General features: G+C 47.8%; 6 protein-coding genes across 6 annotated transcripts; 1 reads left to right on the forward strand and 5 right to left on the reverse strand.

The window, feature by feature from the left end:
* Positions 1 to 3030: 3030 nt before the first annotated feature.
* On the reverse strand, positions 3031 to 3402 carry N7484_006760 (uncharacterized protein; the record flags this gene model as incomplete). Its single annotated transcript, XM_057117178.1, has 2 exons — positions 3031 to 3099; positions 3190 to 3402. 2 exons carry the CDS (start codon positions 3400 to 3402, stop codon positions 3031 to 3033), a joined length of 282 nt encoding a protein of 93 aa, XP_056973061.1.
* A 1285-nt stretch (positions 3403 to 4687) lies between these two features.
* On the reverse strand, positions 4688 to 7213 carry N7484_006761 (DUF3435 domain-containing protein; the record flags this gene model as incomplete). Its single annotated transcript, XM_057117179.1, has 5 exons — positions 4688 to 5637; positions 5698 to 6074; positions 6136 to 6458; positions 6523 to 6784; positions 6855 to 7213. 5 exons carry the CDS (start codon positions 7211 to 7213, stop codon positions 4688 to 4690), a joined length of 2271 nt encoding a protein of 756 aa, XP_056973062.1.
* A 3807-nt stretch (positions 7214 to 11020) lies between these two features.
* Positions 11021 to 11779, reverse strand: N7484_006762 (uncharacterized protein; the record flags this gene model as incomplete). Its single annotated transcript, XM_057117180.1, has 1 exon — positions 11021 to 11779. One exon carries the CDS (start codon positions 11777 to 11779, stop codon positions 11021 to 11023), a length of 759 nt encoding a protein of 252 aa, XP_056973063.1.
* Positions 11780 to 11853: 74 nt separating this feature from the next.
* On the reverse strand, positions 11854 to 15058 carry N7484_006763 (uncharacterized protein; the record flags this gene model as incomplete). Its single annotated transcript, XM_057117181.1, is given in 5 exon segments — positions 11854 to 11959; positions 11976 to 12484; positions 12815 to 13264; positions 13370 to 13475; positions 13539 to 15058. 5 exon segments carry the CDS (start codon positions 15056 to 15058, stop codon positions 11854 to 11856), a joined length of 2691 nt encoding a protein of 896 aa, XP_056973064.1.
* A 1963-nt stretch (positions 15059 to 17021) lies between these two features.
* N7484_006764 (uncharacterized protein) lies at positions 17022 to 18751 on the reverse strand (the record flags this gene model as incomplete). Its single annotated transcript, XM_057117182.1, has 4 exons — positions 17022 to 17577; positions 17661 to 18192; positions 18249 to 18428; positions 18487 to 18751. 4 exons carry the CDS (start codon positions 18749 to 18751, stop codon positions 17022 to 17024), a joined length of 1533 nt encoding a protein of 510 aa, XP_056973065.1.
* A 673-nt stretch (positions 18752 to 19424) lies between these two features.
* N7484_006765 (beta-glucosidase) lies at positions 19425 to 22187 on the forward strand (the record flags this gene model as incomplete). Its single annotated transcript, XM_057117183.1, has 5 exons — positions 19425 to 19562; positions 19618 to 19822; positions 19884 to 19955; positions 20005 to 20176; positions 20234 to 22187. The coding sequence occupies 5 exons, from the start codon at positions 19425 to 19427 to the stop codon at positions 22185 to 22187; spliced, it is 2541 nt and encodes an 846-aa protein (XP_056973066.1).
* Positions 22188 to 24651: the final 2464 nt, after the last annotated feature.

Genomic DNA, 24651 nt, shown 5'->3' on the forward strand with positions numbered 1-24651 from the left:
GATCCGGCTACCGGCCAGAGCGTGTCAAATCTTCCTATTGGCTTCAGCAGATCCCTTCAATTCGACAACGATGATATCAATCTTCTACACACAAATAACGGCACATATGACATAGGTTCAAAAGGTCCGGTGACGCCTGTGTCTGACGACTTTATCTCGCCGCCTAAGCAGTATGGATACGGATTAAGCCAGGAACGTTCCTGGATAACCTATAATGGACTCAAGCTGTTATGGTTGCCTTCAGAATATCGCCCAAATTCTCCCGATAATTTCGCTAGATATAGAACCAGGTTAGCGATCAGCTGCTCATCAGGTCATGTCATTTTCCTCATGCTCTCAAAACAAAATCCCGTTTCTACCCTTTGATCTGTGTTTAGGCAACCACAAATCTATGTCTACATATGTAAAACGTGACCACATTATGCTTCTTCCAGGCTCACCCAAACCTCCTTAATGATTACCACCGACGTTGCGCGATCAAGCTTTGTGTTTGAAGCTCACTTCTTTTTCTACCAATTAAATCAGTTTCCCCTTGAATGTCCAGTTCCTCGACGATTGGAATAATGCTTCAAGTGCAATGTCTATTTATGAGGTGAACGTACCGGTCTGCTTCCTGTTAGCACTAATCAACACCCGCAGCTTTCGGATCGCCAAGACAAAATAGCTTCCCAGCCGCAGTGCCCCTCAGTCACGTGCATTTCCCAATACCCCAGCTCCCCCCCGGTGTTCAATCAAAAATCATTTCGTCCGCTCCCTAATCAGAGGGGTGAGCAGGGTGAGCAGGGTGAGCTTGGAGAAAACCGTTCTCCACCGTTGTGCCAACGACACAATGGTTAGCCCCTAGCGATCCCACGCAAATGGCACCTCGACTCCCTCCTTCCAAACTGGAGATGATTCGTGACATGATATATAACGGGTCCTTGAATACATCACAAATGGCCGCGGCTGCGGAGTGTAGCCAGCGTTCGATAATCAGTATTCGCAACAATCTTCGCTTGTTCGGGAATGTCAGAGCTCCATCAACTCGCGTCGGTCGGCGACGAAGCATCACACCGCCAATGATACAGACTCTCTGTGACCATCTTCTCGAGAAGCCCGAATTATATGTGGATGAAATGATTCTCTTTCTATGGGATGAGTTTCATACTCGGGTGACAAGCTCGAGTCTCAAGCTGGCTCTTGCTTCGGTCGGCTGGTCGAAGAAGGTGGCTCGACAGAGAGCAAAGGAACAGAATGCTGATTTGCGCGATTTCTATCTCCACAATATATCGGACTTCAAGTCATACCATCTAGTCTATGTGGATGAGTCGGGTTGTGATAAAAGAATTGGTTGCAGACGCACTGGGTGGTGTCCGCTAGGCCAGACGCCATTAGAGATCTCTAAATTTCATCGTGACCAGCGATACCAGATCTTACCTGCGTACGCACAAGATGGCGTTGTGCTTTCTCGTGTATTTCAAGGCTCAACTGATTCGGCCGTGTTCGAAGATTTCATCGAGCAGCTCCTTCAGCACTGTGGAAGGTGGCCGGAACCGAAATCCGTGATCATCATGGACAATGCATCCTTCCACCATTCTGACCAGATCAAAAAGATGTGTGCCGATGCTGGAGTAAAGCTGATGTATTTGCCGCCTTATTCGCCTGATTCAAATCCCATCGAGGAGTTTTTCTCGGAGCTGAAGGCGTTCATCAGGCGTCACTGGCGAAAGTATGAGCAGAGCCCGGAGCAAGGGTTCGATAATTTCCTTGAGGGATGTCTCGAGGCTGTAGGATTTCGGGAACAAAGTGCAATCGGCCATTTCCGGCATGCTGGCGTAGTCGTCGAAGACTAGCCTGGAGCCACAGTATCCAGAGCATAGTATTGATCTAGTTGGACATAATACTTCGTTTTTAAGATAATAGATGAGCATTGTGTGAGGCATTCTGTGCTTATAATAGCGTGTGAATTATATATATCAAGCCAACTAATAGTGATGGAACTGAATTATGAATCTAAATCTATGCAAAGCTGCCACTTATTCCAACGGTGGGTCTTCCTATTGATTTCTTATCTCCCCACCCACTTAATGATATCACCGACAAAGCGGCGTGCAATACCTACCGCAATTCCTTCTTGAACAAAAGATCCCGGATTTTGATCCTCGTGAATCTGCTCAAGGTCCAGACCGTTGGCGAGCGTGACATCACAAGCCAGCTGGAATTGAGCCCTCAAATTTTCGTCGAATGACATTTGTTTCTTGCCAGGCGCTGTATTCCTTCACAGCCACATCCCGTGGGCCATCAATTGTGAGAAGAATGAATCTATGCTGTTTCTGGTGGGAAGACATTTCGGATTGTGGGATACAATCAACTGCTGCTGGTTGTATAGCAGATTGTCCTCCCATGAAATTGATGTTGATAGGTGGGCAGTTTCCCGGGGTGAGCGATTTGTTGTTCTTGGACTGTGAATGCTCCACCTTCTGCTGCTCTTCCATATATAATTCTTCCCGAATAGCATCGGGAACATCATCTTGGCACTCTAAAACACCCCTAGCGTCGACATACGCAATCAGGCGTTTTAAATGATGCGTTCTCAATTGGTAGTGTTTCTTTCCATGAGGATCCTGCTAGCAATGCGGCCCAAGATGACAGGATAGTGAAGGACAACGCATTAAGCTATAGACAGCCCGCCAGATGGACTGCTGTCTAGATATATGCTCTTCAGCATCAAGTTGTGCATCACGCTCGCTAAGCATTCTCTTCGTCATAGATGACTTCCCTCGTTTTTCACTCCTACCTGCTGCACTCCTGGAAAGGTTATCGTCCTCTGTATAGTTGAAGGTAATAATTACCCTCGGTTCCTTGCCTCGAGTGTGAAGTTTACCCTAAGTAATTAGTTGCTCCTCCACTGCAGTCCAATCAATATCAAGGCATTGAAACCAAAATTTTTCGTTCTTGTGTTTGCGATCGTTGACCGACATAACTACAAGCGTGCCATCCGATCTCACCCTTCGGCTACGTGGGATCCGCTCTTGAAGCACGTTCTCCAACTTAGGCCTCAGGACCGAAGGCCAATAGGCACTTGGTGTCAGGGTCACATTCTTTATCGTGTCCTCCCACCTGAACCGGTTGTCTTCACTTTCCACTCGATTGTATACCGAATAAAGATCGGTGGAAACTCATCATCCGGTCTACTTGCTTCCCACTCACCGACTTCAAGAAGTCTTGGGGCTTCTTGCGGGGCCCAGATTGAGGCAATGGGACTGCCCTGGGGTAGCGATCCGGGGAAGGGCTGAACTTAAAATGCGAGTGTAGTGTCTCGTTATAGTATCCTGGAGTGGGGGCGTATTGCGAAGCCTGGTCCGAGAGATCGGGGGCATAGGGTTGAGCGTTATCACGGTCACAGAATGAGCCATTAATCATGGTGAACAGTTCCTGTTCAATTCAACGTTAGCACGGTTTGGCTTCCAGGTTCAACAGGCGGTGGGTTCAATGAATAAGGGCTCCAAGTTGATGTAGAGTCGATGATAAACGCATTGTAATGAAGACCCCACCAGTTCCTTTCTTTTTCAATCTGCGTATTTTCGTTCGCTATCCGTTCGGATCTGCCGTGGGGGTTTGGATGAATGTTGGAATGCAAGCTAGAGAGGTGGCCAGACAACGGACTGCATTGTTTGACTTGTTTGCAATGAGTTGGTTCTAGAAACAAAATCGTCCGTACAGCACGTTACGGAATCTATTTTTACTCGTTTATCTACACTTGTATGAGAATACCGCCGCATAGTGGGTCGGGGTAGTCTAGCCCAAACTGGTATAGTGCAATGCAAGATAAGGTTTCGAAAAGTTTTAAAGAGAGTAAACAAGTGAAGCTGATTTCGAGCGGCCCTGTATTTATGCATTAACTCTCTTTCTCACTTATGAGTCTAGTCAAGCTTTATCTAGAAGTGCTACTAATACTTCAGAATCTAGCTTACATGCTTGTATTAAACGATTGACCAATGTAAACATCAATATGTCCCACACGATGTAGGGTAGGGCTTGTTAAATCGATTCTTCTTAGATATTTACCGGTGACTGTCGACTCTTATAGAATAGAGAAGAGTTTAAAGAACGGTTACTTCCGTGACCACGATCGTTGTGAAGGAAAATCAGACGGCGGGGAGAGGCCAAAAGAATATGTGGTCCTATTAAAAACAGTTTTTCAATGCAGGTAAGACGCAAGCTGAATATATGTCATTGGTCACTAAACACCTCTGGACCTAGACAAAACCCACGGCTCCCCAACTCTGGGCTGAAGTTCTTGCGGGGGGATTAGCTTAGTCTTCTCCATTAGGTTGTCCACGGGGTGGAGCCAACTGGGGTTAATCTAGGCCGAAAAGTGTTAATTTATGATGGTTTTCGGGCTTTGATGCGTACCAGATGAAACTTTACAGGTCCTATGAGTATTGTCAAGCTCATACCGAATACGTATAATGTTGTTCTAAGGAGAGAAAAAAGGCAGTATGCAAAGATGAGTAAAAGAGGAATACAGTCGAATTTATTATGATCTATCAAACAAAGGGTCGAAATAATTGCGATGAAATTCTGCTCCGGTACGCTTCAATGGAAATAGTCACCAACCCAACCATGGCGCCGCAAAACGTGTCCAAATAGAGAAACAAAGAAACGACATAAGGGCCTCGAAGATCGGCAAAGTAGAATCTGACGCTCATGTTCGAAGGCCATGGACATCTTGGGCATGCCTCCGCAAGTGCATCTCATGCAAGACGGACAAATCGCAAAAATTACATTTCCGGTCCGTCAAATGTGACGTCTTAAAATGCCTCTTCACTCCATTATAGTCAGAGTATGCCTTGGGACATTGGAAGCATGCGAATATTTGCTCTGCATTCGGGATATGTTTCCCGCCAGAGGTACATCCCTTCTTCCACGACGTATTCAGCGGCGTATCAGCCTTCATCTTTCGAGCTAGCGGAGAAGAAACCCCATCCTCATTGTCGGACGGGGCAGAGCGCTTCCGTCGTCCACGAAGAGGCCCACCCTCCTGAAAGCCGCAATATTGTATTCCAGCAGCAACCGCCTTGTTGCGTCGCGTCCACTCGTCTTCTAATGAATCGGTGGTGGGCCAAGTAAAGAACGTCTCCAAGAGAAGAATCTGCTCCGATGGCATTTCGAACTCTTTCCGTAAGACCTCGCGCGCAGGCTCATCACTGACAGCCCCACCAGTCAGCTGTCTTTCAATGTCAATCACCGCCTGTTTTCGGCTGAAATCGCGGCGTGTTTCTTTCCGCCGTTTTTCTTGCAGACGCCGGCGCAGATTATGGACGTGACGCTTCTGGTCCTCCAGCATCGCCCGCAATACTGGGTTGTGAGAGCGACTAGCGCACTGGGTCTCTAAATCGACTTGCCAGCGTATGGCTGACTGCAGTTCTGGGTCTTTCTCCACTGACTCCCGATCAGCGTCGCTTAGGTATCGTGGTCGCCGCCGATCAATCCAACGGCTCATCCGGGTCACAGCCTTTGAGAACTCTTCGTCTGGATTGAGGCCGCACATGATCTCTTGTAATCCGGTATGCCGACGGGGACGATAATGTTTGATGAATGTTCTGCTGGTGGCATGGGCCATGATCACATTACGCTGAGCTTCACTGACGAAACCTAGACAAAGGCTTTAGTCTACCCATTTAGAGAGAACTTGAGGATTTGTCGTCCACTCACCACTCTTGTCAAGTAGATCACCTCCTCCGTATCGGAATTGGTGAGAGAAGAAATGATTAAGGAAGCCGTGTATCTCACTGAATGTCCTGAGCTGTGCGTCGAGTGTGCTTCCATTCATGGGTGTCTCCCACAAAATGCGGGGCTGGCCACAGATCACCTCAACCTTCGGGAAGACATAGTAATTATCCATCTCTTTCTTCAAGGGAAGTAGCATTTCCTGTCGACCACCCTCGACAAGCAATCTCCGAAGGTCTTCCAGCGATGTTAAGTGAGGCGCTTCAAAGGCCTGAACATAGAATAATATGATGAAGAGTAGGACATGCGGGCTGAAGACAAGTGATACGCCGTAGACAATTTCAGGCAGCGCGAACGTGTTGCTAATTGATATTGACCAGTCAGTCTGATTGTAGCAAAAAATCCGACTCGGGTGCCACCTACAGCTTCGACATGCCCAGGACGCTTTTCACAAACTGGGGCTCGAGTTCGATCATCGGCTTCGGAGGTCCCCCGTGCGGATCCTGCTGGAGCGAGATTTGTAGATGCTTGAACTGAAGGTCAAGCATTGCCTGTTTTCGGTTGATGGTAAATAACCCAACAGTGTTGTATAGACATAGGATAATGCGCTGAAATCCCAAGTGGAATCGCTTCTCCCGTGTTTGAAGGATTGTCTCATTGAATGGAATCATATCTTCGATATATACTGGAACATTTGCGCGTGGTTGTTTGTCCAGACCGCGCTTATCCACCAAGTATCTCATGCCCTGTCAATCTTCGTTAGCGCAAGCCTCCTGCAGACGAATGGGGGGGGGGCGGTCGAAAACACACCGTGCGAACGGCCTCGCCCATCTCTTTACTCATCTCGGTTTTGGTAACTCGCTGGTAGTAAATTCGGAAGTACTTCCAATCCGCTTCAAGGGCGCTGGCCTTTGTATAGCCTTTCTGGCGGCGACCATCGGGACTGTACTCCAGCTTCAGACACCAATTGAGAAATCGATGCATGTCATTTGGAGACGCCTCACGCAGTGCATCCTCCGCCACCCCCCACTTGTGATGAGTGGATGGCTCCATTGCTTTCATTTGGCAGTACCTGAAATGAGGCCAGTCAGTCAGCTAATATTAACACGGTATAAATTTTCACTGATACCCTGATCACTTACCAAGCCCAACGCTCTTTCAGTCGAAGTTTCAACTTCTTTGTTTTATTGGATCGGCCGTAATCCTCCGGTACCTGCGCCAGGTCCTCATCCGTGTCATCGTCAGGGACTTGGTATCGGGCTTGGTGGACGCGTTCCACATTCGACAGGTCTGTTGGTAAAGATTTTGTTCCAGTCTTTGGGCTTGGCTTCTTCCGAGCAATCGTTCGACCCGCTGGAGGAGAGCGCTCTGGCTCGGTGAGATCGGTCTCAGAGGAATCGGGCTCGAACGGTCTATCATCGTCGGTATTGATGGGAGAGGTACAAGAGGATTCGCTCGTGATTCCGTGGTTGCCGGTATTGGGCGTCCTCCGACGATACATGGCTAGTAGATATCGCCGACCGTGCGAAGGAGGTACCTCGGAGCTCGAGATGTGTTAACACACGACTCGACTGAATAGAAGAAGGCACGACTGAAGATCAAGGGAGATTTTTGGAGTGGTGATTGGGTTGAAATGAGGACAGTGTTGGACGGAGGATGGGTGGGAATGGGATATTTATAGCCATGGCGGCTGGAAGCTGGCCAAAGTGCAGCTGGCATGGTGCTGAAGGAGGCCATTTTCGGCGCCTCCCTCTACTGTAGGCGTGGTGGAGCTACTAAGGAGCCCTCAGGGAAACCTAGGTTGTTAGCGCGCACGAAATGGTAGCCTGAGGCATGAAGTGGTGCGTGGTGTGGTGCGTGGTCGAAGGAGGCGGGAGCGTGGCGGAGGCAGGTTGCTGAAAGACGGCCATTTTTGGCGTCACCTGCCGCCGAAAAAGGCAGCTAAATAGCAAAACGCAATTCTTTAAAAGTAAATATAATATATACCTATAGGACAAGCTAATAAGATACCTACCATATAGAGAAATGCAAAACTTAGAAGTACCCAAGAAACCATAGGAATAGATTATAATAGACTTCGTCACGAAACTACCAGAATCAGAAGGAAACGATATGATTATAGTCATCGTGGACAAGCTAACTAAATACATATATATAATCCCAACCATAGAGAAAATCGACGCAAAATAGATAGCTATAATCCTAGTCAGGAATATTTTCGCTAATCATGGATCACCCAAAAAGATCACATTAGATTAAGATAAATTATTCACTTCTAATATATAGCGATCGTTCACGGACTAAATCAGTATTAAGTATAGACTCTCTACCGCCTACCATCCACAAACTAATAGATAAACAGAGTAAACAAATCAGACAATAGAGTAATATCTACGATATTACGTTAATTACTAGTAGGATAACTAGTTAGAATTACTACTAATCGCGCAATTCACATATAATAATATAATATATATAACGACTAAAGAATCACCATTCTTCGCTAATTATAGGTTTAATCCCACAATCATAGGCGATCCAATTAGTAACCATATAGTAGTAGAAACATCATGGATTCTAGCCACAGGAATTAAACAGCTATACCTCTAAATATCACGGGACATTAAGTTCTTTAACCTATATATAAAAAAATACTATAATAAGACTTACTAGGAGGGCCTAGAACTATAAAGGGGGAGAAAGTATACCTCCTCTATTAGAATATAAAAACCAAACGACCTAGCGATAAGCTAGACCATAAATAACTAGGACCATTTAAGATTAAAGAGAAAACTAGACTAGTAAATTATAAGCTAAAGCTACCATAAAGCATAAATAGAATTTACCTAGTATTTTATATATCATTATTAGAGAAAGCGCTAAATAATATAGAAACCGCTACTAATATAGAAATCAAAGACGCTAGTAAAGAAGAATATAAAGTAGAAGAAATCCTAGTGGATAGATAGCATAATAGTTAGTAATAACTCTTAGTTAAATAGTAGGGGTACCCTACCTCAGAAAATACATAGGAACCCATTAAGAACCTAAGGGGCTACCACTAGCTAGTTTAATAGTATTATAATAAGGCGAAAAAGACCCCTAGGGGACGGTAGCTAAGAAAGCGTTAAAATCGATACTTAACTAGTCCACTAAAAGTAAGGGATTAGACGTAGTTATCTACGTCTGACTAGAGTCCTCTAACGTGACCATAAGGACATACATGTCCTTAACGAAAGAAAGGCCAGAATACTCATCAGCGGTTAGAGTAGCCTTCTTTCCATAGTCTTTTAAATAATCGGCCTTAATATACTCTTTTTTAAGACAATCTAATTCTTCTTTCTCGCGACGCTTAAGCTCCTCTAGCTTAGTAATCTCTTTAAAGTCACGAGCGATAAAATCCCTAGCGTAGGACTAAAGTAAAGCTTCCTAACGCTCTAAACGCATAGCGGTAGCTATAGCTTCCTAACTAGCGGTAAGTATAAGGCAACACTTTTCGGCGATCTCCCCCTATAACTTAACTAATCGGCGCCATTCAATATCGGAATAAGTAGGATAGGATATAGTGCACTTAACACCACTACTACCTATTACGTAACTACTATAACGATCCAAATCTTCGATATAGATATATACTCATTTAAGGCGAACGCAACGATCGCACGAAATAACGGCTTAGAAGCCTTCTACGGAAAAACGACCACTTAGTTAATTCTTCTAGACGGAGGACTTAGACAAAGGCATAGCGATAGGGTCATAGCTAAAGGATAGAAAAGGAAACAAAAACCAACACTTACCAGAAGAGGGGAGTAGGCGGTTATAAGACACGAGAGTCTTTAGGGACAAAGACCTAGGAAAGGAGGGGGTAATATTATAGACCTATAGGGGGCCGCACTACCTATGGGGTACTTATACCCAATTATCCTAGATAAACGGGACGACGTATAGGTCACGTGTAAGGCATGGTTCGAAGAACCGTAGCCTCTCCATAACAGGATACACAATACATGATAACTAAAGGTCATTACGATTTAGTGCCATCCTAGGAAATGGACGATCGCACGATAAGTAAGATCGTAGGATAAGGAGTATCCTGCGATACGCCATGGTTATTAGTAACAGGAAAGATCCTACGACGGGTTCCACCCTACAACCAAGGATGCCCTATGATAAGCTACGGTTTAGAACCAAAGGGGGGATTCTTAGGATATAAGGTGTCCTAGGATCAATAATACCCTACGACGGACCATGGTTACTAATAACCATAAATATCCTATGACATAGAGAATCCTGCGGAGCTTAGGACCTTAGGAAAATAAGGATCCTAGGTGTCTGTATACGTAATCAGGCGGTGGAATAGCGACCAATGGGTGTCCCCTTGAGTATCTGTGTCTGTCTGTCCATTCTGCTATCTCCAAGCACGCACCTTATGTGTGTGCTTACTAATATCATGTGATCTAGGTAGCTTACATCATCTAATATATGCCGACACACCCCCTCAGCTTGGGCAGTCTCCCTGCTGGTCAAGCTGGACCCATATCCCTTCAAACCCTCCATTTCTGCCGTCTTTCCAAACAACCTCTATTTCCTAATCCGGACATGCTGACTCATCGGATTTTCCATCTCATTCCATAATCATGTGCTTCACGTCCACCAGGCCTAGCATCTTGACGAAAGCTTCATGTTTCTGCCTCGGCAGCACCTTTGTGAGCCCATCTGCCACCATCTGTCCGGTCGGGACCCACCGTATACGAATTCGACCCTCTTTGACCTCCTGTCTCAGCCAGTGACCATGGATATCCACATGACGGAGCTTGGTGTCGAATGGAGTGTCTTCCGCGTTGATTAAATCCACTGTACGGGCGTTGTCGCACTCGATCGTGAGCTTTCCGGGGTATTCGAACCCAATTCTCCTGAATAGCCTATCCCACCACTGCAACGCCTTGCCGGCATCGGATAGACCCAGCAGTTCAGCCTCGGTCGTAGACGTGGTGACAGTTCGCTGCCTTGTTGCCTTCTAGTCCACAGGCCCTCCAAATATCTGACAGATGTATCCAGCAGAGCTTGTCCGGTCGCCGTTATCCGCATACGAGGCGTCGCTGGATATCCTGACCACCTTGCTGTCGTCCTCTACTGGCCCGTACTGGATCCCCCAGTATCTCGTCGTATACAGGTAGCAGATGAGGCGTTCGATCGCTGCATGGTGCTTAGGTCCTGGATTCTATAGGAATTGAGCGAGGATAGAAGCTCTCTTCGCCGCATCTGGACGGGTGATTGTTGTTCTATACTGCACCGACCCTACTCTCTGCTAGTAGTCCAGTATCCCCTGCGGGGTAGCTTGCCCGTTATATGGATCCAGCTGGTCAACGGTCCCTGGCGTCCATACTAGAGCTCGTCCGGTGAGGTTATATCTTTCTGCAACGCTCGTAAAGTAGCTATCTTGGACTAGCCAGAGCTTCCTTTCTGCTCTATTCCGCAGGATACGAATTCCAAGGAACCATTCTGCGTCACCCTGATCTGTAAGTTCCCAGTGCTTCTCGAGTTCCTGTTCGATCTGACGTGCACGTTCCTTCGCCATATGATGACTTGCTATGAGGATATCGTCCACGTAGAAGAATATGATGATCCCCTCGCCTACGAACACGCACGGATCCTCTCCGACCTGCTCTAATCCAAGGCTTCTTAGCACCTTCGTGGCATCCTGCTGCCAGAGCCTTGGCGATATCCTCAGGCCGTATAGAGCTCTAAGTAGCTGCCAGCACCTGCCTTGGGTTTTGAACCCTTCTGGCATCAAGGTATACACGTGTGTCTGGAGCTTGCTGTTGAGAAAGGCGGCTACTGCATCCCGCTGACGGAGGTCTAGGTCATATGCCGCACATAAGGCGAATAACGTCCTCGCTGTCCGAGCAGCTAACGTTGCTGCCCGCTTCTCTTCGGCCGAAATCGTCTGTAGGTCTCCACGTACACATATCCGCGCCTTGCACTTGATGAGAAAGCCATCCTGATCGAATTTATATGCGTACACCCACATGAGGGGCAGCACCTGTATCCCACGATCCTTTGGCATCTCTACTTCCTGGTATGTGCCCTTGGCCTATAGAGCATCTAATTCCACCCTTATAGCCTTGCTGAAACCGTCGCTTAGCGGGTGCTTCCAGACGTCTCTGAATCTGTCTGGTGGTGGTGGAAGATCGTCTCTATGTTGCCAGTACGAGGGCTTAGGTGCGAATAGACCAGTTGCGAACGCCTGGAGCGTGACTGACGTAGTATCACCATCTGCTGACGTCGTCGTCTTATAGGCAAAATCCTCGTCTCGCCGCTGTCTGCGCACCCTCGGGCCGTTCACGATATTGCCGATATCTAGAGCTGCCCGGTCCACGTCTTCGACCTCGTCTACGGCCTCATCCGGGTCCGTCCGGGCCGGTGAGCTCCCTTCTAGCATCGAAACAGGGGTTTCTAGCGTCAGATCCCCGCTATACCCCTCATTTTCCTCCTCTTCTATCCCCACCCCCTGATCTGCGGCAGAATCCGCGCCTAGAGACCGTGGTGGGGTCCATGTCGTATTTTCCTGTCCGTATGGAGCCTTCTCCTCAATATTTGTACGATTCAAGTCCTGTATCTCATCCTGCTCAGGACTATCTCCGTTGGTAGGTGGTGAGGTGTCTAGCACATCCTTGGCCGGGTCCTGCGCGTCGTCTGCACCCCCTGCCGTCGGAGATAGTCCTAGAGCCTCATCAGTTAATTCAGTATCCGTCACCTGCTCATTTAGGCCCTGTAGGATAGATTCAACCTCATATTCCTTCGGCAAAATTGTCGGTTGTAGGTCCTGCGGGATAGGCATCTTGACCGCCTCATCCGGCTGGATTTCGGCCGAAAAACGTCTAGTCTCATCAAAGACCGCATCTCTTACCATCCGTACCTGCCCGCGGTGGGGCATCCAGATTTTCCAGATATTCGACGCCACATATCCTACCAGATAGCCTACTTCCGCACGAGACCGCATTTTATCCAGTCGTGGAAGGTCAGGAATTCGGCAATAAGCGAGTGATCCATATAGACGTATGTTCGCCAGTGACGTCCTTGGCATCTCCGCTCAGTCCACGAATCTCCGTGCTTCCTCCCACGGCACTATCCATGACCCATTTTCCAGCCTCGTCGGCGTCCGATTCAGCAGATATACAGCTGCTGCAACAGCCTCAGGCCAGAGCTTATCCGGCAGCTTACCTTCCTTGATGAGAGCTCGAGCTCGGAGCGTCAGCACACCGCCAGACCGCTCTCCCGGCCCGTTCATCTCCAGGGAATATGGAACTGTAAACGTGTGGATAAAGCCCATATCGTCTAGGAGCTTATGGATCCGGTCATCCACGGTCTTCTCATTATCCGAGTGCCATACCTTAATCGGTAGCTGTAGCCACTTGATAGCGAAGGCTATAAAGCTCTGAATAGCTTCCTGACAGCCGTTCTTGCTCGTATGAGTCATACTCCAGTGGAACCGTATGCCTTCCACGTAGAAATGCGTTATCCAGCAGTGCTGGTTATATCCCATTGTCATCTAGATAAGGTCGAAATAGACTCGTCCACACTGCCCATAGTGCTTACCAATAGGTCTCCGGGATATCTGTCGGGGGGCATTCACCAAGCTACAGACCTCGCATACTTTATTATCCGGTCCGTCCGGTCGCTCTTCCCCAGACGCAATCTTCACCCCATTGACTAGCTCCGGTAGCTGCTGGATAGCACCTTGATAGACGTGTCCTAGACGTCTATGCCATATCTCGGCCGTTGCCGTAGACGTCTATGGAGCTGCGGACCTCCTAGTGGCGTACACGTGTGGTGTGGGCCCAGAAAGCTTCATTTCTGGTTTGGAAAAGACGTAGATGTCCCGTTCTCGGTAGACCTCGAGAACTGCCTCTCCATTCCGTATTATATGCCCTTTCCGCATATCCCACCAGGATCCTTTCTTCTCCAGTCGTCCAAGCGAGACTAGGTTGCACGGAAAAGTAGGTGCATATTGGCACTCAGATAGCGTCACCTTACACGTCATCCTTGTGACTGGGTTGACTCCATCCATAACCACCGTCCCGATACCGATCGTAGGCGTCTTGCTGTCTCCAGTCTTAAGCGAGGATATGCTGTCACGATATTCCGTGAACATGGAACGGTCGTTGCACACGTGCACGCTAGCACCCGAGTCCAGGATCCACTGGGTCTGATGGTGGTCTTCGTATATCGATAATGCAGTTGCATACGCCACCTGATGGGTCGTGTGGTTCGCCGTCTTCTCCGTAGACGACTCGCTGCTGGAATTCTCGCCTATTTTCGCCTCAATCCAGGTCTTCCATGCAGGCTCCTTGTCGAAGGCCTCGCTTACCGCATCTAGACGTGCCTGATACGGCTCCCATCCAACTGGTCGAATAGCCTCATTCAGGGTCCAGCACTTAATGGCGGGGTGACCTCGTCCGCCACATGGGCACCTCTGCCGCTCCTGGAAGGGCACGAATTTGCCGTTTTTGACTGGTTTTGCCTCCTTATAGCCCTGCCAGGTCGACGTGGCAAACGCCGGCTTAGAGCTCGAGCTAGACGTCTCCGAGACGCCTCCTCGTGCCTTTCTCGTCTCTACATAGGTTGTACGGAAGGAGTCTAGTAGCGTGGACATGCTAGTAGGCTGGCCCTGGATCACGATCTGCTGGAAGCGAGTATCCCACCATACGGGCATGACGTCCTTAATTGCCTGTAAGAACAGCGCCGGATGGAGGTTATCAGGCTCAATTCCAAGGCTCAGAACCTCCTCGCGCAGCAGATCCCACTCGTCTAGCCACTGTAGCACATTCTGACCCCTCTTCGGGCCCTTCATATGCTGCTCTCTCCACCTCACCATAACCTCCATCTTATGCGACTGGGTATGGGAAAATCGCCTCATTAGGAACCGTAAGCGGTCATACGGAGCGTCCAGGCGGTCCATCAGCTGGTGTAGCTTAATATCAACTGATACCAGTAGCGCCTGGTCAACTAGCTGCATGCCCTTCCGGATCCTCTGCTGCTTAGCCAGGGAGAGCTTATATATCTCCATATCGTCTCTCCAAGCAGCCTTCTCCTCCTTGAATTCCTCCTTTAGGGCCCGTAAAGCCGCTCCAGTGGCCTCTCCGGGGTCGAATTGTGGGGGTTCCGGCATGGCGGGCTCCCTAGGGGGTTCAGGATGGTCTGCTCTCGCGATCTCGGGATTACAATATTCCCAGACGTCGAGAGTCTTCGCATACCGCCTCAGCGCAGCATACCAAGGTTGCCATTGAGAATTGGTCCTCAAGACCACCTTCTCTCCATTCCATGAGACAGAACTCAAGTCCATGGTCAATTCCAGTCAATTCCGGGTCTGATCATAGATTATCAGGTCAATTCAGGGGTAGGCAGTCCAGATATTGTCTGAATAGCCTCAATTTCACCAAATTCGATGATATCAGAGTAGTTCCGGGCTCATAACTGTCTGTATACGTAATCAGGCGGTGGAATAGCGACCAATGGGTGTCCCCTTGAGTATCTGTGTCTGTCTGTCCATTCTGCTATCTCCAAGCACGCACCTTATGTGTGTGCTTACTAATATCATGTGATCTAGGTAGCTTACATCATCTAATATATGCCGACACTAGGAAAGGATCACGTGCTAACTCATTGAGTGATAAGTGCAGCTCATCAAGCGATAAGACCAGAATAGATCAAGCGATGAGTCCCGGACTTATTAAGCGATGCGACGGATTAGATATATAAAGACGGTCATTACCATAGATGTATTTAGTTCTTCGCGTTCAATCATACATTATTACTTAGAACCTACAGTTCTAGCTTCACACTTATTTCGTATTTAAGACAACCCACCCTACTAGGAGAGGTACCCTTAGTCTCTTGTCACTTAACACAGATCCTAAGCATAGCTTGACTAGGCGCACTATCTAGCGCAGACCAACAAGAGTCTACTCTATAGACCCGAGCCCGTGTAAGGCCTTCAGGCAACGGTACGGTTGCGATTAAGACTTGAGGCCGAGCCTCGACGTACGTATAACGGACCATACGAGCGATACTCACTATGACCAGTTAGCACCGCGTAACATTTCTATCCTAAGAATTTCCTAAGAAGACCCTGAATTAGCTTAGCTTGACCACATTGCCTTGTTTATCTGATCTAATTCCCTGAGATTAGTAACCAGTTGCCCTGCCAATCTCAGACACTATATTATATAGAGATATATCTAGACCTGGACAAAACCCGCGGGAGGTCCTAAATTCTTGTCCCGTGCCCGCGGGTCCTTAGTCATACAGGCCGGGATAATATGGTTTTGACCACCACGCCCCACTCCTATGGGATTTTTTTTTGACCGATTTCCCGTCCTGGGTATACCCACGGGTTTCCCATGGGAGTCGTAAAATTACCCATATCTACATAAAGTCCCTATATAATCTGCTGACTAAGAATACTGAAAGATTAGTAATTTAAGCTGTTTTAGTATGTAATATAGAGCTAGAATCGAACTTAAAACCTTAAAAAAAGGGTAGTTCTAGTGGAATTTAGTAGTTCTGGTGGAGTTATATAGTCACGTGCGTATATAGATTACTACTAAAAATACAGAAAAAATTGGATAATTAATGCATGTCTAAAAAGGGTAAGTTTGCACTGTTTATAATACCTGTGGGAATACCCATATCCCATCGCGGGCGGGACATACCCCCCTAGTCCCGCCCATGGGACGGGACAAACCATTTTTGACCACCGCGCCCCACTCCCGTGGGACTAGTTTTTATGAAATTACCCGTGCCACGGTCTATCCCATGGTGGGAATCCCGCGGGTTTTGTCCAGGTCTAGGCCTAACGGCAAACGGTACGATTGCGTGTGAGACTTGAGGACGAGCCTCTCGGTACGTATAAGGAACCATACGGACGACACTCACGGTGACTAGTTAGCACCGCGTAACATATTAGTACAGTAGATTTCGAAAACAGATTACCCCTTATGCACACTGACTTTGTTTCTCGGCCCGTACCCGAGTATACACTAGTCCATATCAGGCAAGGCGGTCAATACTTGTTTTCTAAGAATAGACCCATTAAAAAACTAGAACGACGTAAAAACGAAAAATACTATATAGCTGTATAAAGATCGCCCTTTTCTTGTCTCATATGAATCGTTCGCTCTAAATACTATTCCTTGACAAACAAACCCAACATGCCAGAAAGAATGGGCAGCTGGCAGCGGAAATGAACGGTACGTGCTGAGGGCGAAAAAGTAAGCAAGTACCATCCATTTGAATGGCTCACGAGCTCATAGCTCGTCGAATCGAGAAGCAATTGCCTCTAGACTTGGGCCCTTGGTTTCCACCAAGTAAAGATAAATTCCCAAAACCTCTACAACCAGCCACCCAACATAAACCAAGTAGTATTTCCATCCAATCGCAGACAGACCAATAGGGTTCACGAAGGCGTTGACAAAGTTCGCAGCCTTGCCGAAGAACATAAGCACCGTAAACCCCTTGGCCCGGATTGAATAAGGTAAAACCTCCACAGGGTAGGAGTAAAGCAAAGCATTGAACCCCAAGTTGTAGAAAGTGTAGAACAGGAAGAGCATGGCGATAACAGCATACCCAGCTGCATGGTTTGCTGTCTCGTTGAACAAGCCTGCACATAGAGTCTGACTGGCGAATACCGCCAGCATACCCGCCGTGGAAATTAGAAATTGGGTGCGGCGCCGCAAATGAGCTGTCAAAAATGCGGAACAAATGGAACAGATCCAACTCCAAATCATCAGACACCCATTAATTGTGTTCTTCGTCTTATAACTCGAGATACCCACTGTGTCCAGAACACGTGCGAGATAATATCTATCAAACCTGATTAGTAAAAATATATTGCGTGGTAAAAAGATGGACATAAATCCGCAAGGGAGCTGCGATGGCAAACTTACGAAACCAAGCCATTCCCAGACCATTGCGAGAAGACGCCCAGCATAACCATTAACAACATCCTCCGGCGATTACCCTTGTTGGAAATCAAGGAGCGCCAGGAGATCTCATTAGCCACCACATCTGCTTCGATGACCTGCTTCATCTCCAAAAATTCCAGTTGCATTAACTCATCATTCTCATCACCTTCTGCGTGATATTTGATCAAGATATCTTTCGCTTTCAGGCTTTGACCATTAGCGATCAACCAACGGGGTGACTCTGGTAGAAAAAGCACACAAGCTGCCGTGATGATGGCCGGTACCGCTTGAACGAGAGATGGAATGCGCCATGCCCAGTTATTGGGGATGGGAAAAGTTGCGAAAGTAATCCAGGCAGCCATGGTTGCACCCAAATACCATGTTGTTTCGTATAGAGAGGTTGCCACCTGGCGGTCTTTTGGATGGGAGAGTTCGCCGATAAGGATCGGCGCATAAGTGTTGGCAAATACAAGCCCGAATCCGATTAGATAGCGGGAAACAAGAAACATAGCAACTAAAGAAAATATGTCAGCCAGTGCTTTCTGGATTGAACGGAGCCAATGGACTAACTGTGAACGGATAGACCCTGGATGATACCGCCAATCCCCATGATGGCTGAGCCAAGTAGGATCCCTTTGCGTCTGCCCCATCGATCTCCGACTAGGCTGATGAACGGAGTTGCACAAATAGCACCCAAGGACAGAATCGCAGTAAGCAGACCGAGAATACTTCCGCTTGGATAGTTGAAATCTGGGTAAAAGGATGAGTAAACCGGCTTCCAGGAAAGTGTTGCATTGAGATTCCTCACATTCATTCCATGTTCCAACGGCCTGGAGTCCATTCATCATGGCAGAGTCAAACCCGAGTGTCACCGATGGAACAAGACAGCCGGGTATCATCAACAAATACAGGTTCATCAAGTTATGTTTTCGGTAGAATGGCGGCGCATCCTGCGCCAGGCGACGAATGCGACTGTCGGCGTCTGCAACATCTAGTTGATCTTTGTTCTCTTTGTTCTCTACAAAGGTAGTCTCAACTTCGTGCAGGCTCTTCACTGTCTTTGACGACTCCATGGTAACGACGGACAGTTTATATGCACAGAATTGAGATGCTTCTTGGAAGTAATAAAGAATCTCCAAACATCGAGTTCAAGCAACGTGCTTATATACTTTCGCGGAGTTTTGTTCAAGCGCACTCCCCGGTTATTGAAGGATTTAGAGATCGCTCAAGATTGCCTCATGCATGGTATGGGGAAATCTCGCGTGCAGCCTGGAGAAAATCTGGAGACTGGGGGGCTAGTGCGCCACTTAAATGGGCTCCGAGAAGTTCGGTATTGCACCAATTGCAGGCCTTTTAGGCCGCGCCTGTCGGCAACCTTTCGGCGGTGAGTCAATCACATTAGTTCAAGTCGGCTGATAAGTTCAGTGGCAAATGTGGGCTCTTGGGGAACCTGGTGAAGTGAAAATCGTGGGGTTCTAGCGGAACGCGAACCGGGCGTATCGGCCTTTCACCAATCACAGCCTTTGGTTTCCGGACTCCTCCCGTCCAAGTGTCGGCATTCAACTCCCTGCGCGTGGTCGCAATCGAGCCACCGTCAAAGGGATTACGGCTTCAAACACCGAAGGGAAAAGCGTTCAGCCCTTCAATGATTATAAATGGAGCAAAATCCGACTAAAGCAACTTACTCCTGGGGTGTTCCCCTTTCTCTATATTCTTTGCTCTTTTGGGTTCATCTCCGCGGTCATGATGGACCATTCTGGGACCTCTATTGATGCGCTGCTAGCAAAGTTGACACGAGAAGAAAAGGTCTCGCTTCTTGCAGCTACAGATTGGTGGAGAACTCCAGAAATTAGACGGGATGGGATATTTGTCCCACACATTAAGGTCAGTCATGATACCCCGCCCGTGCAACTCTCTCTGACGAGGAGCTGGTCGGCAGGCGACGGATGGGCCGAACGGTGCGCGAGGCGAGAGCTACGTTAGTGGTATCAAAGCCGCTTGTTTTCCCTGTGGTACTAGTCTCGGAGCAAGCTTTGATCGGGCCCTGGTTTTTCGCACCGGCCAGGAAATTGCGAAAGAGGCCAAGTTGAAGTCTGCGAATGTGCTGTTGGCGCCAACGCTTAACGTAATTCGCTCACCAAGAGGTTTGTGAATACTTTGAAAATTCATTGACTAGGAAATTACTAATTACACCACTGAGAACAGGAGGACGGAACTACGAAACCTTTTCTGAGGACCCTGTGGTGCTGGGAAACCTTGCCGCTGCTTTTATCAACGGTGTGTACATTGCGTAACTTGATCCATCAGCGACTGATTTGTGGGCTAGGTTGTCAATCTGAAGGCATTGCGGCAACGCCGAAACACTTTGTGGCAAACGAGACCGAAAATAATCGAAAAGTCTTGACAGCCGAGGTTGATGAGCAGACCCTCCGCGAAATTTACATGATGCCTTTCCAAATTCTCATGAGATTTTCGGACCCTTGGTGCCTTATGACGAGGTAGCGCTCCACGACCATGCTCGAGAACTCATAATACTTACCAAAATATCTCTACAGCTACAACCGTGTCAACGGTATTTATGTTGCCGACGATGCCAGACTTGTGAATGGAATCCTTCGCAAAGAATGGGGCTTCAAAGGGCTAGTGGTATCAGACTGGATGGGAGTGTATTCTACTGCGGCATGCATCAATGCTGGAGTAGATTTGGAGATGCCCGGTCCAACGAAGCTGCGTGGCGACAAACTCCTGCTCGCTATGAAACATGGTCAGGTATCGGAGACGACAGTAAATGACTCAGCCCGGCGGGTTCTCGAGCTTGCTTGCAAACTGGGTCGATTCGAAACTCCCAACGAGTTGCCAGAGCAGTGTGTGGAAGATGATGAGCGCAATCGTTTTATTTGTGAAGCTGGAGCTCGGGGAATGGTGCTTTTGAAAAACGATGGCGTGTTGCCTATGCGCAAAGGGGCTTCCGTGGCTTTGATCGGCCATCACGCCCAGTACCCATCCCTTGGAGGGGGAGGCAGCGCTCGAGTGGACTCGATTCGGGCAGTTAGCCCCGCGGAAGGACTTCGAGATGAAGGATTCGAGGTCACATTTTGTGCCGGAGTACCTGTGTATGGAGCTCTACCTCATGCCGACCCCTCTCTTTTCTACCATTCGGGTACGAAAACACAAGCGAAGGAACCTGTCGTCTTGGAATGGTTTAACGGGCCCAGTATTGGTCACAACCTGGTTCACCAGGAAACGCGAGCGCTGCCAGAGTACATGATCAAGGAAAAATGGCCGGTATTCCTCGACCAAGTATACTGCAGCCGCATGACATTTGACATCTGCCCCACCTCCACCGGTGATCATGTTTTCTCTGTGATATCGACCGGTCCGGCTATTTGTTATGTGAACGGCCAAAAGGTGTTTGAGAGGCCTCAGGAGACCGATCTCAACCCGGAGTCGTTTTACTTCTTCAAATCAAAACTTGAGCGCCGTTTCAGCCACCGAATGGAGGCCAGTCGTTGTTACACCGTCGTCCTGGAGTCTTGGTTTACAGACCAAGAGCTGCTCCGCGCCGAACCTTTGAACGGTCGAATGTTTCAGGGTGCTGCCTTGCGCTTCCAAGAGTTTGTGGATGTGCATCAGCGCATCCAGGATGCCTGTATCGCAGCACGAGAATCAGATTATGCGGTTGTGTGCGTTGGGACGACAAACGAAATTGAGTCAGAGGGATTTGATCGCGAGACGATGGATCTCACCGATCTACAGTATCAGCAAATTGAAGCTATATCACGAGCAAACCCGAGGACCATCGTTGTCAACTTCTCTGGAGGGCCTGTTACGATGACAGACTTTATCGATGAAGTGGCTGGTGTGATCCAGGCATGGTTTCCTGGTCAGGAATGCGGACATTCCCTTGCCAAAGTTGTGAGTGGCGCTATTAATCCAAGCGGACGCCTCCCGTTCACTTGGCCGCGCAAAGATGAGGATAATCCAACTTTCCACAATTTCCCCTGCGATGCGCAGAATGTCGTCCGGTACGATGAGAAGCTAGATGTCGGCTACCGGTATTATGACCGCTGTAGTGCTCCTACTCCCCTCTTTCCATTCGGATTTGGTCTGTCATACACCAATTTCCGGATCGACAATATCACAGCCAAGGCTGAATCGTTCTCCGGGGTTAACGATGCGATCGAGATTTCTTGCAACGTTCACAACGTTGGTGGGTGCAATGGCGCTGTTGTAATACAATTTTATGTCCAGATGCCCAAAATAAGCTCTGGTTGGGAGCGGCCTGTCAAGGAATTAAAGGAATTCTGGAAAGCGGAGCTAACACCCGGTACAAGCCAGGAGGCATGTATAACACTTGACAAATACAGTATCAGCTTCTTCAATGCCACACAAAGTTGCTGGCAGGTGCAACAAGGCATGTACCAAGTGCACGTGGGGCTTTCCTCACAGGAAGTTCTCGGGACATTGGAATTCTCGGTTCCAGAGGGATTGACCTGGAATGGGATATAGTTCTCAACAAATAGAATTTACTTCCTCAAATTCTTGAAAAAGCAGGTCTGGGTTAACAAGACCGTTCTACTGGGAGTTGTTACTGTTCTCTTATAGAAGATGATAAAAAAATCTCTTTTGTTTTTTATTCATTGTGGCGAAATCCTCTACTTAGGACTTCCGGGACTTCACTGTGCGGCTGCTGGGAATAAACGTAAAGACCAAATCCTTTGCGCCCTGTAAAGTAGGATATGTTGGGTCAGCTGAGACTTGAAAAAAGGTCCATTCGTCATTTTGAAAATAGAACATGATCATTTACCTGCCGTTTCGTAATTCAGTCGCTCAAAGCTTGTTCCAAGGCTCATAAGCTGGTCGTATAGAACAGTATGCCAGGTCGTTTTGTCAAGCCAGAACTCGGGTTGAGTACATGTGTGCAGGAAGCACTCAACCTGGCCACCCTAGGATTGTCAAGACAATCAACACACTAGAATCATAAGGAACTGGGATATTTGTACATACAACCCAATTGAAGAGGCGGCAATGATGCTTCACTCGTGAAAGGCACTCGCGCACAGCCTGAATATGAAATTGCGCTGCTTCCACTTCGCCAAAGTTTCTGGTTGAAAGGACTTTGTGAACCAGCACTACCACTGTCGTTGTTGCAATCTGTGCAAAACAAGGGTTATGCAGGTCACAGCTAGCCATATCCCAGAGGCCACTCATGATTTCTGTGGCCTGAACTGCATAATGATATATCTTTGATACATCACAAGTAAGATAGTCGTCAAAATAATCACTTCCTGAGTTGTAGGTTACTGGAGGCCAGGTAAGACACTCAAATAACAGAAGCTGCCATGTATGGCGATGTATTAAATGAAGGAAGGTGAACGGTCGGAGCTGGAATTTCTCTAAGTGAAGTTTCATATTCTCTTCTGAGTACCACAAGGCACTTGGAAGAGACATCCTCCAGCGCTCGAGCCTGCCACGAAAGTCGTCCAGAACGTCGACGGGAATTGAAGGCCACTGTTGGCGAATCAGGAAGAATATTTCCGATAGACGGAGTATTTCATTCATAGGAGATGGTTTGCGTTCGGATGGGGATAATGCGAAGGTTCGTGATTTAATCATATTGAAGTCTTCTTCGCTATAGAGTATCGGTAGAGGCGAGATTGGTAGGAGGCTGCGGCGAATAGTAATGGAAGGAGTGAAAAGATTTTCCATCAAGCCAATTGTAGCAACTAGGCGGCGAGACATTTCGTCCTGGAAAGGGTCTGTTTCAGGTGGATTTTGATCGAGCTGAAGTAAGTTCACAATAGTGCGAGCAAATCCTGGCAGAATAATGTCAAAAATGGATCGCTCGCTACGTAGACGGAGGGGAAGCTACCTAAAGATAACCAGGCCTTTCTCGTGCCGCCGAAACTGAAATGATACGTTGATAGGAGAATATAAATTTGAGCGGTGATAATAGATGGATGATCAAATTCATTTTTCAACAGGTTCCGAGCCTCATTAAACAAAGGCTCTCCCCAGTGAGCACGTAAGTGAGGGTTCTCGAAACGTGCCTGAGTATATCTAGCGAATTTTAGCTTATAAATTCGTCCAAGTCGAGCATCCACAATCGCCGGTCTATGCCGGTTTATAGGTAGACCAAGGCACACACAGGTGTTCAAATTAATGGTGGCTTGTCTTACCGGATACCCAAGGCCATTATCGCGTAAAGAAGGGCTTTGGGGACATTCCCAAGCGCAAATTGGCGCAAAAAAGATGTTTGGTCGAGCATGACATGGATATCATCGAAGTTGTTGAAATATAGCAGAAGCAAACTCTGAGTTAGTTCCCCCTCGCGGAGTAATTCAGCAGGTGATCCAGTGCCAACATCTAAGCTGGAATTACTGTTCAGTAATGCCAGGCTTTGGACGTTTCCACGTGCTCGGGCTAGAGGCCGGAGACTTGGGTCAGCAGAGGCTGGATCGTACGCTACACTTGGCTCACGGGTGATGGGTTGAGGTGCGAGCGAGCAGGATACATTTCGATTTATGCAATGTTTGCATTGGGGACCACTCTGGGAGGGAATGCATTTCACCTTTCGAATTCTTATGACCGAGTAAGTATTGTCAATTGTGTGTATATCGGGAGAAAGAAAAAAAGATCTGACCTGCAGGATAAGCAAGCGCCTCGGACCATGGTGGTACTGTTCTGGTAAACGCTAAACCAACTCTGTCCTTATTTGTTCAATGGTCTATTTTTCAATCTGACGTTTAGCTTTCCTCCCATGAATGGAGAAATTTTGGCCACTGACTGTAAGTTACGTAACGCAGATGGAGCTTACCATTCGTTTATGCAATCTTTTTGACTGGAGAATCACTTAGTGCTTGCGCGATGAGTGATAAAGTCAAAATCTCTGAAATATAAGAGAGGAGAAATGAAGCATGGTGAGCAGAGGAAAATTGGCTAAATGGTCATGTGGCCCACAATCTGGAGTGCT

The sequence above is a fragment of the Penicillium longicatenatum genome (genome assembly GCF_028827895.1).
Source record: "Penicillium longicatenatum strain IBT 33135 chromosome Unknown contig_3_segment0_segment0, whole genome shotgun sequence".
NCBI lineage: Eukaryota > Fungi > Ascomycota > Eurotiomycetes > Eurotiales > Aspergillaceae > Penicillium > Penicillium longicatenatum.